General features: G+C 32.7%; 1 protein-coding gene across 1 annotated transcript; it reads left to right on the forward strand.

Annotated features, from left to right (window-relative positions):
- Nucleotides 1–4,486: 4,486 nt before the first annotated feature.
- On the forward strand, nt 4,487–12,836 carry AMY3 (alpha-amylase-like 3). The gene is made up of 13 exons (XM_078295920.1): nt 4,487–4,858; nt 4,970–5,100; nt 5,415–5,469; nt 5,718–5,831; nt 6,110–6,227; nt 6,466–6,806; nt 6,985–7,643; nt 8,300–8,489; nt 10,611–10,717; nt 10,835–11,084; nt 11,533–11,655; nt 11,964–12,131; nt 12,355–12,836. Exons 1-13 carry the CDS (start codon nt 4,565–4,567, stop codon nt 12,511–12,513), a joined length of 2,709 nt encoding a protein of 902 aa, XP_078152046.1. The 5' UTR covers nt 4,487–4,564; the 3' UTR covers nt 12,514–12,836.
- The last annotated feature ends 1,073 nt before the right edge of the window (nt 12,837–13,909 follow it).

The following is a 13,909-nucleotide window of genomic DNA, read 5'->3' on the forward strand; positions in this document are numbered from 1 at the left end:
TCACATAGAAAATAAGATATCCTGTTAAATATATTCTCAAATAATAATAAACTTTATATTTCTAAACATGAAATACAATTATTGTATTAAACGTTTCTTTTTAAGGTACATTGTTAATAAGAAAATTACCTGTCCATTTAAAATTTTAATTACTGCAGCATTTAATTGGAAGAAAAATAAGGAAGTTCTAAGAAGGGCAAAAAGAATATTTAGAAGAAAATTTTCTCTCTGCTCTCAATAACTCAAATTATGCAATGAAAATAGCAGTCTCCATTTTCTTAATGATCGTCTTACTAATCTCTGATTCTCTGTCACATTTTCTCTGACTGAGAGCATTCTAAATGTACCAATTGCAACACTGGTTTTTAAAAGGTAGAACTATTATTCATTTAACAGCTTTGTTTATTTGATAGCTTGATTGAAATTTCCAGTTGTAATTGGCAATAATCAAGTTACATTAAAGAACAAATGCGTCGCATAAATTAAAATTATAGATAATTTATAAAAATGAATATAAATTGATATTATTTGGAAAATAATTGTTAAATTTATTGACGTGGCATTATTAATTATTATTTATAATTGTCGAAATGCACATATTCTAGGACTTATAAATTATTATTAATTGAATGGTTTCTAAAAATATACTGGTCTACAATCAAAGAATTAAATATCATATTATCATTAAATATAATCTAGAATTTATAAAATATTATTTTCGATAATGATTTCTAAATACATAATATATTAAAGTATTAACCAATAGATAGCAACCCGATTTTTTTTAATATCCTCAATTAAATATAAAATTACATAATTGCTCAGGTTTATTTACTTTTAAAAATGTCCAGACTGTCAGAATTTCTGGCGGTCCATTTCTTTTCAGGACCGTTAGAAATTCTTGCGGTTCTGTGTTTTTTTTTATAATCTCAAAATTAAAATAACAAACTAAATTTTTTTACTAAATTTAATGAAGGATATTAATAAAAATTCAAGATAGCAACGCAACCGAACGTCCATATTTTTTACTGAATATTTTTGGATTCTATCGAAATTCCCAAATCCATTAAAATATAATAACGATGGACCTGATTGTCTATATATACTTTTTTGATCGATCCCTACTTTGTATGATTCTGATCTGAATTTTGCATTATTAATTAATTAAATAAAAGTGTTTGAAATTTGTACCATTTAAAAATTACGGTGCTGAATCTTACCAGTATTCTAGTACTCAAGAGTCCGAATTTAATCTTCTAAATTTTATCATGCAGGAATTTCGACGAAAATTAATAATTGAATGAGAAAAAACAGATTTCTGTTTTTTCAAAAGAAAAACAGTTTTTCCAAAAGACAAATTTCATTCCATTACTCAAAGGTGATGTTTGATAATTGGATAACGTCAAGAGATAATAAAATACCTCTTAAACAAGGAGATAAAAAAAAAAAAAGGTTGATGTTGAATTTGTCATTTAATTTTTTTTTCTCTCTATCAGAAATATTAAATGAATTCATCAGCATTAAAATTTAGTACGATTAAATTCTACTTGTAACATAAATTCAGAATTTGAACTAGATAACCTAAATATACAATTGACAATTAATTTCAATTGTTAATTTGTCATTTATTAGCGGTACTTCTCTCAAATTACCATTTTTTTTTCATACCACCCTCAAAAATCAGAATTAAATGAATACCACTCGGAAAATTGGAATTCAGATTTCTCCACGTTTGCACCGTGGATCTGCGGACGGATCGCCAACCTGTTCGCAGATCCACGGTGCGAACGGGTCACGCGAGCGGGTCAGGGCGGGTCAAAGCGAGCGTGTCAGTGCGCAGATCCACGGTGCGAACGGGTCACGCGAGCGGGTCAGGGCGCGAGCGGGTCAGTCCGCAGATCCATTTCGCGAACGGGTTGACGATCCGTCCACAGATTCACAGTACAAACGTGGCGGAATCTGAAATCTGATTATTCGGGTGGTATTCATTTAATTCTGATTTTTGAGGGTGGTAGGAAAAAAAAAAAAACGGCTCAAATTAATTAGGATAATAAAATCCTATTTTTTATTTCAGAGGAAATAATAGGATAAACGTAAACATAAATTTATTAGCCGACTGTATATTATTTGGTAGAAAAAGATAACTAAAGGCTTTCTTTTGCCGACTGTTTATGAGTTGTTTTCATATTCGTGACGGCATCGGCTCAAAAATCCCACGTGATGTGGGGAAAAGATGAATTCGTATCCTCAGCATTAACTCAAAAGGGAATCTTTTGAGTTAATGAATATTGACCATTCAATTTATTTTAAGATTCGTATAGAGTAAATCTGCACTAATATTAAAGGGCCCTCTATATCATAAGCAGGGATCAGATTGGCTCTGTTTAAAATCAGATGGTTGAGATTTATTAACTCAAATGATTCCTTTTTGAGTTATTGCAGAGGATATGCATTCGGAAAAGAGAATGCTGGAATGTTGTCGAGTTTATTGATACCGTTCAATTTCCTTTAAAAAACAAAAAAAATCCATAATTGGATTCGCCTGTTCTAAACCTCTCATTGCTGTCGTCTCTGGATCTGGTGTAGGGCTGTAGCCGCTGTGCCCCGAGAAACCTATCTATCTGTATCTCTCAGTGCTTTTTCGCAAACTACTTCGAGCAACAACTAAAAATAGCAACAATCAAATTAGTGCTAAGACAAATTGAGTTAACAAAAATACAAGCAAAACTCTACAACCAAATTAGTGCTCTGTCGACTCATAAACGCTATAAACTGTGATGTCCAGCTTTTATTTTTATTTTTATTTTTATGTTATTTCGAACAAAAACAGTTTTCAGACGTTGTGTATCAGAGTGGACGTCATAGTTTAGACGTTGTTCCTATCAAACGTAATTTTCAAAATTCTAATTCTATTTCTTTTAGTTTATTCTTTTGTTCCTATTAATTGAAAATTCGGCATCTATTTTCTTATCCCAAATAATATTCGAAAAGAAAAATCAATTGATCCTCGGATGAAATTATCTTTTTTTTTTTTTGTTGAAACAAAAACAATAAATGATGATAGAGTTAGGTCTTGTTCGCGCGTGTTATTGTTCGTGTGGAAAGAAAAAAAAATTCAGTAACATATTTTTTTTTTTCTCCACAGAAACCGTAACAAATAGTTCATTTTGACTCGTATTTCAAACCCATTTCCAATTCCATGTGTCCGCTGCATATGACTTCAAAAGTTAAGAGCCGACGTTATTAACCAGTAAGCGCTTTTAATTGTAGATGACAGGTTCAGTATTTTTTTTATAGATATATTAAATATTTTGATGTGAGTGTGACATAATCATTTTTTTATTTCCCAAACTAGTAGCTCAACGTAGCCTTGAACGAACCAAAACTTTGGAAAGAGATTGAGGTAGGGTATAAATCTTGACTTTTTAGAGGGCACAGAGAGAGTACATTCCACACACTCTGCATTGACATGTCACACTCTGCATTGACAATTAATCTAAACCGTTGAATATAATTTTTATATAAAAATATATTTGCAAATCACATTTTATAGTTTAAATTTTATTTACTACTTTTTTTAAAAAAAAAAAGTCTGCCTATCTAAGAAAATAATACAAATTTAAAAAATGTATATTTAATTTTTAAATACATTGTTATATGAGATCACATTCAACGATTCACAGTAACAACTTGAATTTTGAAAATAAAAATATACTAATATTAATCACTTCCTAATATACATATCACCGTCACCTCACTCTTTAACTTAATTATCATTTTTTTCATTCTCTACTGATATCCTTTTTCAATCAATTATCCAAACATTGATTTAAAACATTATATAATGGCAACGATAGAATTTTGTATGACTAAGATGCCCTCAGAAATGAGCAAAATATGCTTTAAATGTATTTATAATAAAGTCATCTCATCAAATATGTATAAAAGTCCGGTTAATATGACATCAGTATTATATGACACCAACTTCAATAAATAATAAATTTCAAATAGTAATTCACACCTTTCAAATGATTCAGTGTATAAGTGATGTGTTTACATACAAAATTTATATTTTTTTTTCAAGTTACTTTAGTATCAAATTAAACAGTAAAAAATATTTAAATTTGAATGCATTAAAATTAATTTAAAACTCTCACATTTGACCACTTGACTTAATACTAAATAAATTCGAAAAATTATAAATTATGTATGTAAACGCACAACTAATGAAATAGATTGATTTTAATTCATTTGAAGTCGATTCGATAAATTTTAGAGTTAGCGGTGTATAGGTTGAACGATGTCATACTACCAGAATTCTATATATAATATTAAATATTTTGAATCGATTAAATTTATTTACACTTTTAGAATTTATTTTGTTTATTTATTATATCGATTCTTGTACGCAAATTAAATTTTCTCTTTAAATCCGCTCCACGTAAAGTACCTTAACGATGATATAAGTATCTTTTCCCATTTCACACTCATCACGAGGCATTGTAACTTCTCTCCTCTTCTCTCTCATTTCTAATTTCTCTTCTCCTCCCCTCCACCGTCGAAAATGTCGATTGTGCGATGCAAACCGCTTATTCACCAATCGCCTCTGCTTAGAGACCCTAGCCTCTTTTTCAGAGAGCAACGCAAGAGAGCCAAGTTTCTTCCACCACCTTTCGTCCGATGCTGCTCAAAGAACCCCTCGTTCTCCACCTCTAGCTGGATAAATCTCGGCTTGAAACCGGATTCCGGCAGAAATTTGCGCCCAATTGTTGAAGCAAAAGTTGCTCAGAGCCCCCCTCTCGCTGAAGAGACTGATGTGATCTTCTCCGAGAAGTTTACTATCGAACGAATTAAGAAGGTATTTTGTTTTTGTGTATAGTTGCGACATGCTCAATAAATCCTTGAAGAATTTAATATTAGTTGAATTATTTTGTGATGATTTTAAAATTTTCTGTTAATTGAATGACAGACGGATGTCAAGGTGTCAGTCAGATTGGACCGCTTGGCCGGATACGAGTCCAGGTGGATGCTTGTGGTTGGCTGCGACCTTATCGGTAAATGGATTCTACACTGGGGGGTAGCTTACTCCGATAATCCAATGTAATGCTTCCTCTTATTTTGCTACTTCTCACAGCACTTGTTTGTTCTATAAATCAATTTTGGGAGAAGCTTAATTTAATTTCTTGTTTGGTTTGTTAAAGACTATTGCATGTTGTCCTTTTAAATATACTTGCATTGTTTACTTGGTCTGCTTAATTTTATAAACACAAACATTAGATAATGTATAGTAGCTTCCTTCTGTCAGTCAAATAATTGGCCTATTGATTAGTTGCAAAGTGGGCATTATTTTTTATTTTTTTAGTATATTTTTCTAACTATTACTGCATATATTGTTCCATTGTATTATAATGCAGAGAGTGGGGCCAACCTCCTGTGGAGATGATACCACCTGGCTCAGTTCCTATCAAGGTAATTTTTTTTCCCCAAGCTTAATAAAGTAGCAATTGATAGAATTCAACTCAATAATTCAGATGTGTGCAAAGATTCCTTTTGCTAGTTTCTGTTATTATAGATTGCTTTGGTCATTTGATCTTCTTTCTGGGACCAAACACTTCAGTTCCGATGTCTTCGCAAATGGCAAAAATGTCGCAAAAGGCCATTTTTAGTAATGGTTAACCAGGATAACTAAGTGATTCTTTGGAACGTATACTTTTCAGGATTATGCAATTGAAACACCTCTCAATGCACCTTTAGATGGTCAACCAGCAAGGGAAGTGCATATTGAAATTGATGGTGATCTCCCTATTGTGGCCATTAATTTTGTTTTAAAGGTAATCATTTAAGTAATCCTTACTAGTTGTTGTAGTCATTAACTTGAATCTGTTTTTGTCTATTTGGAATCCAGTGCATGCCGATTCATATTTCTCTTACATTTCTTTCTGTTCTTGAAGTTTATGCTATCTGTGAATTTAATTGATGCTTAAACATCAAAATATGACCAAAAACTTCAAAAAAGATTACCAGATTCGGCACCTGTACACCAGTAGTACAAATTGGTACTGTTATTCTTTGATTATTTTTAATGTTTCTATATTTCGTATTATACTAGGAAGAGGAAACAGGGAGGTGGTTTCATAATAAAGGGAGAGATTTTAGAGTACCATTGAGGGGTTCTTCCCAAGATGGAATCGCATCAAGTGGGAAACAAAGTTTAAACATCTGGCCAGGTTTTAAGTTAATTACTATTTGCTTAATAATGTATTATTTTTTAGAAAATCTCACTTTTTGTAGGTTGTAAGTTGTTGAAAGAAATATGCAAATTTAACACCAAGAGGTATAAGTTTGATAAAAGCAATGTTGTCCATTTTCCACATGTTGCCTGCTAGTGTATGTGTCCAAATTTACTTTGGAGCAATTCCAGCTAATGATTGGCACTGATCCTTGTCTATCATGTTCTTTTCCCAGGGGCATTCATATCCAGCATGCTACGAAGGAATGAAGAGTCGGCACTTGACCCAACTATCGAAGATAACACAGACACTTCCACCAAAAAACCTATTGTTGCATTTAATGAAGATTATACCATTGTAAAAGAAGAACCCATTCAAAATTCCATGACAGTTACAGTGAGAAGTGATAAAAATTCAGATAAAAATATTGTGGAATTTGATATGGATATACCAGGTCATGTTGTTCTGCATTGGGGTGTATATTTGGATGAGAGTAAGAACTGGCATGTGCCTCCACCACCTTACCCTCCAGCCACAAAACTCCTTCGCAAAAATGCCCTCCAAACTCTACTAGAGGTAATGCAGGAATATGTTGACTTTTTTGTTATTGACCTCTTCCCTTGCTCATTTATCTTTTAACACTCCATTGTACTTCCTTTCTTTTTGAAAATTTTAAGTTGTGTTCTTTAAATGTATTTACAACACTCCAAAGTGAGAAATATAATCATTAATCTTTTTCCCCTTCTTTTGACAGCAAAAAAGTTTGGGATTAGGTAACAAGGGTTCATTTGCGTTAAATAAGGAGGTCAAAGGACTAGTCTTTGTTCTCAAGCTGGATGAGTACACTTGGGTGAATAATATGGGGAGAGATTTCTGCGTACCCATAATAAATCTGACCTCAAGTAATGAAGCACAGGTAGAAGAAAAACAAGATGCAGTCTCTTCTATGGACAAATCTGCTGATACTGGCGTGTCAGTATACACAAAAAATATAATAGATGGAATAAGAAACATAGTTGATGACATATCATCACAGAAAGAGAAAGACCATAAAACAGGGGAAGAACAAGACAACATCTTAGTGGAGATAGAGAAATTAGTGGCTGAAGCATATAAAATTTTTAGAAGCTCAACAGTAAGCTCTGTCGTGGAGATGCCTGAAGAATTGTCTGATGACACCTCAGTGCCGCCTAGGCAGGTGGTGGTGAGTTCTGGCACGGGAAATGGGCATGAGATCTTGTGTCAAGGTTTTAATTGGGAATCAAATAAGTCAGGCAGGTGGTACCATGAGTTGGGAGAAAAAGTGAAGCTGTTGTCTGAGTTAGGGTTTAGCATTGTATGGTTACCACCTCCTACTGAGTCAGTCTCTCCTGAGGGTTACATGCCTACAGATTTGTACAATTTGAACTCGAGGTCACTCTCTCTCTCTCTCGCTCTTTCTTTCTTTCTTTCTTTTTTTTTTTTTTTTTTTAAACTTGGCAGTGATAAGCAAGGATGTTTTCAGTCTCTTTCTCATGCACCCAGTGGCAAGTAGGAAAAAATAATCATGCACCTTGATATGCAAAGAAACTTGCATACAGTACACACCAACACAAACCCACACATGCACCCCTAGAGACTTAAAATATTATATACATACATGCAAACTGAGAAATGTCTCATTTTTCCTCTAATACATTGGAAGTATATATTTTCAAACAACCACAACTGCCTGACCATCCTTCTCTTTCATTATTTAAAGAGAGTATCTGCAACAGAACTATGCTGTGAGTGAAATAGTTCAGGGTACATTATGATATATAATTCATATGTTTTGCTGGTTATGATTTTTATGTGTTTTACTTGGGCATGCACGACTAATATGAATGTATGAGCTCAAAAAGAAAAAACTACCAAAAAATATTTGTAATTCTTCTTTCTTATTTATTTGTGCTTAATCCTAGTGAGGCTTACACACACACACACACACAAAAAAAAAAAAACCTATCGAAAGAAGGTGACAAAGGACACCTTGAGCTTATTGATTTGATCTTTTATTCACTCTTTGTTGCTCTAATAATTTACAACAGGTATGGGAGCATGGAAGAGTTGAAGGAAATAGTGAATAAGTTCCATGAGGCTGGGATAAAGGTGCTTGGAGATGCAGTCTTAAACCACAGATGTGCCAGTTCTCGCAATGAAAATGGAATTTGGAATATTTTTGGTGGCCGCTTGAATTGGGATGAACGAGCTGTTGTTGCTGATGACCCCCATTTTCAGGTCAAAATATCATCCTTTTTATTTTAGTTTTGGATCATGTTAACTACCGCAAACTATGTGATTGGTAATATTATAGAGTTTGGCTAGTATAACATCAGTGTCATTTCAACCTATATAACACCAATTCCAAAACCTATCAAATCGACTTTAAACGACTAATCCAAACCGTTCAAACCGATTTACATTATGAGTGATGCGTTTACATACAAATTTTTTATATTTTCGAGTTATTTTAGTATCAAATCAAGCGGTAAAAATATTGAAAAATTAATGTATTAAAATTAACTTAAAAACTCACATATTTGACCGCTTGACTTAATACTAAATAAATTCGAAAAGTTATAAATTTTGCATGTAAACGCACAACTAATGAAGTAGATCGGTTTGAACGGTTTGGATTCACCGTTTGAAGTCGATTTGATAGGTTTTAGAGTTGATGTTATATATGTTGAAATGACACTGATGTCATACTAGCCAAACTCAATATTATATGCTTTTCACATGGCAAATGTTTTCTGGTTCTCTTGATGAAACTAAATAGTTATAAATAGAACTTCTACTTTGAAAAGATTTACCTATATAGGTCCCAGCACCAAGTACAGAGAACAAGTATGTGAAGCACATACCCAATTTCAATTTTAAATTCGATTGCCTTTTCAGAATAGAGAACTGTGCTTAGAAGTTTTTCTGTATCTTATTTTTTTAATTTTAAATCAACAAACGCACCAGGCTCCCTTTAACCATAAAAGCTATTATGTTTAAGTACGCAGACGATATTTGCGATGTATGTGAAAAGGGTGGCCCAAACAAGGAAAAAACAGTGAGGAGATTTATCGCTTCCAAAGTTTTGAGTACTGTTCTATAGATACCAAAGTTTTTTTGGATCTTATTTTTTTGCACCAGGTTCTATGTAACCTTAAAAGCAATTACATTCAAGTACGCAGACATGTTTTGCGATGTATGTAAAAAGGGGTGGACCAAATAAGGAAAAAAAAAGTGAGGAGATTTATTGCTACCAAAATTTTCGGGAGTACTGTTCTATAGATACCCAAAAAATACCTGCAAATGTGGCAAAAATTGAATGCTTATGACTGCAAAACAGTGCGGCAGTTAACATTACCTTAGAGTCATCTTAATCATTACCATCCTTCTTGTTGTTTTTTGTTTTTGTTTTGAAGAAATACTTTAGAGCCCATTTCATTATTGAAACAAAGAAGTACAAAAACTGGAAGGGACCTATCACCTATCACAAAATTAACACAGTGATCATTATTGTCTTGAGGAAGTAGGCAAAATGCCTACTAATATTTCATGCTGTTGTTGTTAGTATCTCCTTTTTGCCAATTACTGGAAGCATTTTATTGGGGTATTAAGCCTCTCAGATAGGGATTGTATGATCTTGATTTACCATGTATTGGTTCCCAATCTGAGTACTGACAGCAATCACCAAAAGGTTGCCTAGAACTTCCAAAACTATAATCAGTTTTAGTACTTCAATTATGATATTGGCGAGCTTTTAAAATTTTATGTGCTGTTTATTTGTACTTGTTATGGTTCAAAACTCTACTGTTGTACTATTTTAATTTTGATACTGACGGCCAAAATACCTCCAAAATTTGCACTTATTTTCTAGACTGTAGGTTTGTTGTGTTACTATTAACAGTATCATCATTATTAGCTTGAACATAAAATCTGGCCCAAAAAATAAACTGAAGTATCCTAAATTTATACTATTTCAATGACAAAATTAGCATCTGAAATACTGTTTAGATTTTTCACCTTTGTATACGTCATTACTGTGAGGCTTGAACATTGCATTTTGGTAAGAGAAGGATGGGCCAAACACGATATGCTATTTAGGCCACCCTATACAGTTGCATGATTATGATGGATATGATTATTGGTACTAGTCTGGTATTGTAATAGTACAGTGTTATTTGTGTTCTTTATAACAATGATCTTGCTCCTTTAAAAGTACTAATGCTGCATTACTGTGACATTTTCTGAATTTGATAATGCTCCATGTCTGTTGGATCTGACTATTGGTACTGGTTTGCTATGATAATATTTAGAGAGTCCACCAATATTAATTAGACAGAATTTGGTGATCTTCAATTTCAGGGAAGAGGCAACAAGAGTAGTGGGGATAACTTCCATGCAGCACCAAATATTGATCACTCTCAAGAATTTGTCAGAAGTGATCTCAAAGAATGGCTTCGTTGGTTAAGGTAAGTTTTTTTTTTCTTCATTTATAAATTTGTGCTTGTTTTAGGCATTTAAATTATGATTACCAATGCTGAAGCATTGCTTAGTTTAAACTTTTGAGGCTTACAAATTTCCGATAGGAATGAAATTGGATATGATGGGTGGCGGCTTGACTTTGTGCGTGGCTTTTGGGGTGGTTATGTAAAGGATTACTTGGAGGCTAGTAAACCCTTCTTTGCTGTTGGGGAGTATTGGGATTCTCTGAGTTACACCTATGGTGAAATGGATTATAACCAAAATGCACACAGGCAACGAATCATTGACTGGATAAATGCTACCAATGGGACTGCAGGTGCTTTTGATGTGACAACCAAAGGAATACTTCATTCTGTAAGTACTCTTTATTGGCTTTTAAACTTGTTTCTTGGACAACATTATATCTTGGGTATTGCTACTGTGTAAAGAACTTGTGTGTATTGCTTGGTTCGATTTTTATTTCATATCATACCAATTATACTAAAAGTTGGAGAAGGAAAGAACAATAATATAATAATGGGGGTTGGTGGTATGTTATCTGTTTATATAAGAAACTTCTGTGTATTGCTTGGTTCCATATTACCAGTGTATATAAAAGTGTTTGGAGACTGTCGACTCACACCATGAATATCCTGCACTGGTCACATTCAACCAAACCAATATACATTTTTTTGACCAAAACAATAACTTTAAGTAGATGAATAGACCGACCCCCCCCCCCCCTCACGCACACACACGAAAGGTATTCAACCTGACTAGTGTTGGCTGTATTGAAATTGAGAGACAGTGTTGTTGTATTTAGGTACTGGAGAGGTGTGAGTACTGGAGATTATCAGATGAGAAGGGGAAGCCACCAGGCGTGGTCGGTTGGTGGCCGTCACGTGCTGTCACTTTTATTGAAAATCATGACACAGGCTCCACTCAGGTATCTTGTTCTGGATTTTCTTATGAGCATGCAACCATCTACTTGTGTGATGCTGATTGTTTTGGTACCAACACAGTTATAGGTGATGGCAACATGAGATGAATAGCGACACCATTTTAGTACCTGTCATGATTTCATGCCAATGTCATGCAGTCCAACACTGGTTTGGTCTTTATTGAGTGTTCAATTGGATCCTGCAGTTCTCACTTACTGTTTACATATTTTCTTTGTTTTCTAGGGTTGGTAAAACCTCAGATTGGCTTCTAGAAGATAGAATTACTGTAACCAATTATTTGATAATTAAATAGGGTCATTGGAGATTTCCGGGAGGAAAGGAGATGCAAGGGTATGCATACATACTGACGCATCCAGGCACACCCGCTGTTTTCTTTGACCATGTCTTCTCTAACTATCAGCAAGAGATTCGTCGCTTGATCTCTCTTAGGCTACAAAAGAAGATCAACTGTAGAAGCACGGTATTGATCTTAACATATTTGAAAATAAGAGTTATCTTTTATATTTACTCAAGGAAAAAAAAATCCTGTAATAACCCTCTTCCTTAACTCTCCTCTAGAGTTGGAGACGAGGGCAATACTGGAACATGGAAATTTAGATAATGGTACATTGTTATTTCATTATTGTTTAATTTGGCAAACAGGTTTATTAATGGTAATTGTTTGCCCACATTGTCTTTTATAGATCAAGATAACAAAGGCAGAGAGGGATGTGTATGCAGCTGAGATAGACGGGAAAATAGCCATGAAAATTGGGCCAGGATTTTATGAGCCCGAAAATGGACCCAAAAATTGGTCTGTGGCTGCTGAGGGAAATGACTACAAAGTCTGGGAAGCGTCATAAAAGCATGTAAATTCATTTGTTTCCGACAGTTTGTATATTTTGGAGAGATGCGAAAGCAACATAGAAGAAACTAAATCGGATGAGACAAGTATATAATACTAAATAGCTTGTTGGTTATTAGGTCATTAGGGTCAGTAGCACTGCATTGGTGCTTATAAAGAAAACTCCTCACTGAAATGCGGGTCCTGCTTGATCCTTGTGCAACCTAGTAGCAATCAATAATGGCCCCTCAATTTCTGTGGCGGCCTTCTATATTATTATGTGTAGTGATTATCATTTCCGAACTGACTATATCAATAAAAAATATCTCAAAGAATTGTTATTGTGAACAAGTTCGTTACTTTTCTGTTGTTTTTTTTGTTGATGTTGACCTGAGATGTTAAAATTAATCTTGAGTTATATTTTATGTTTCCTCAAGAAAAACCGAGCAAACAAAATTATAAGGTCTTCCTCTAGCACTAAAGCTTTGCATCGCCTAACTTGGCCGGAATGACTATTTGAAATATCCATCCATACTTGTTTACTCGCAAAAAGAAAATATATATATAAAAAATGAAGAAAAATAAAAACTATCTTCTACTGGAGATTGGAGGAGAGGGAAAGTAAACAAAATTCCAAGGGATTGCGGCTAACTGGTGATACTCATCAGGATGTACAGTACTGCATCCAGTATCTGTCTATACATAGCATGTTATAGACTTATTCCCATGTTTGATTGTGGTTTAAAGCCAAGGAGGTCTGAATTGGTTATTTCAACTTAGGCCGGTCTAAATTATTCATGTTTGGTTGAGGCCTAAAGTTAAATCATAGCTTAAACTATTTCTTTGTTTGGTTAGAGTTGGTGGAGGACTAAAGTTTTGAAAGCCTAAATTGGTTAATTATTTATAATAAGATACTAATTATATAATATTAATATGTTAATAATAAATGTAATATATTATATATTATTATAAAATTTATTTAATATATTAATAATATAAAATATTTATTATATATTAATAATAAAATACTAATTATATAATTATAAATTAATAATAATTATTAATAAAAAGATACTAATTATATAATCTTATTAAAATAATATTTAATATATTAACAATATAAAATATTAATTATATATTAATAATAAGATACTAATTATATGATATTAATATAACAATAACAACTATAATATATTATAATATTATTATAATAATGATTTACTATATTAACAATATTAATTATATAATTATAAATTAATAATAATTATTAATAATAAGATATTAATTATATAATATTAATATATTAAGAACAACTATAATATATTGTAATATTATTATAATAATTATTTAATATATTAACAATATAACATATTAATTATATAATTACATATAAATAATAATTATGACTAAGAAAA

This window comes from Carex rostrata, chromosome 31 (assembly GCF_964058835.1).
Source record: "Carex rostrata chromosome 31, lpCarRost1.2, whole genome shotgun sequence".
Taxonomy (NCBI): domain Eukaryota; kingdom Viridiplantae; phylum Streptophyta; class Magnoliopsida; order Poales; family Cyperaceae; genus Carex; species Carex rostrata.

Bases quoted from the DNA above. Each gene is read 5' to 3' on its own strand.
- AMY3 (XM_078295920.1), top strand. From the start codon at position 4,565: ATGTCGATTGTGCGATGCAAACCGCTTATTCACCAATCGCCTCTGCTT. The intron at 6,807-6,984 runs GTAATGCAGGAA...TTCTTTTGACAG, and splicing joins CCCTCCAAACTCTACTAGAG to CAAAAAAGTTTGGGATTAGG. The intron at 10,718-10,834 runs GTAAGTTTTTTT...AATTTCCGATAG, and splicing joins GAATGGCTTCGTTGGTTAAG to GAATGAAATTGGATATGATG.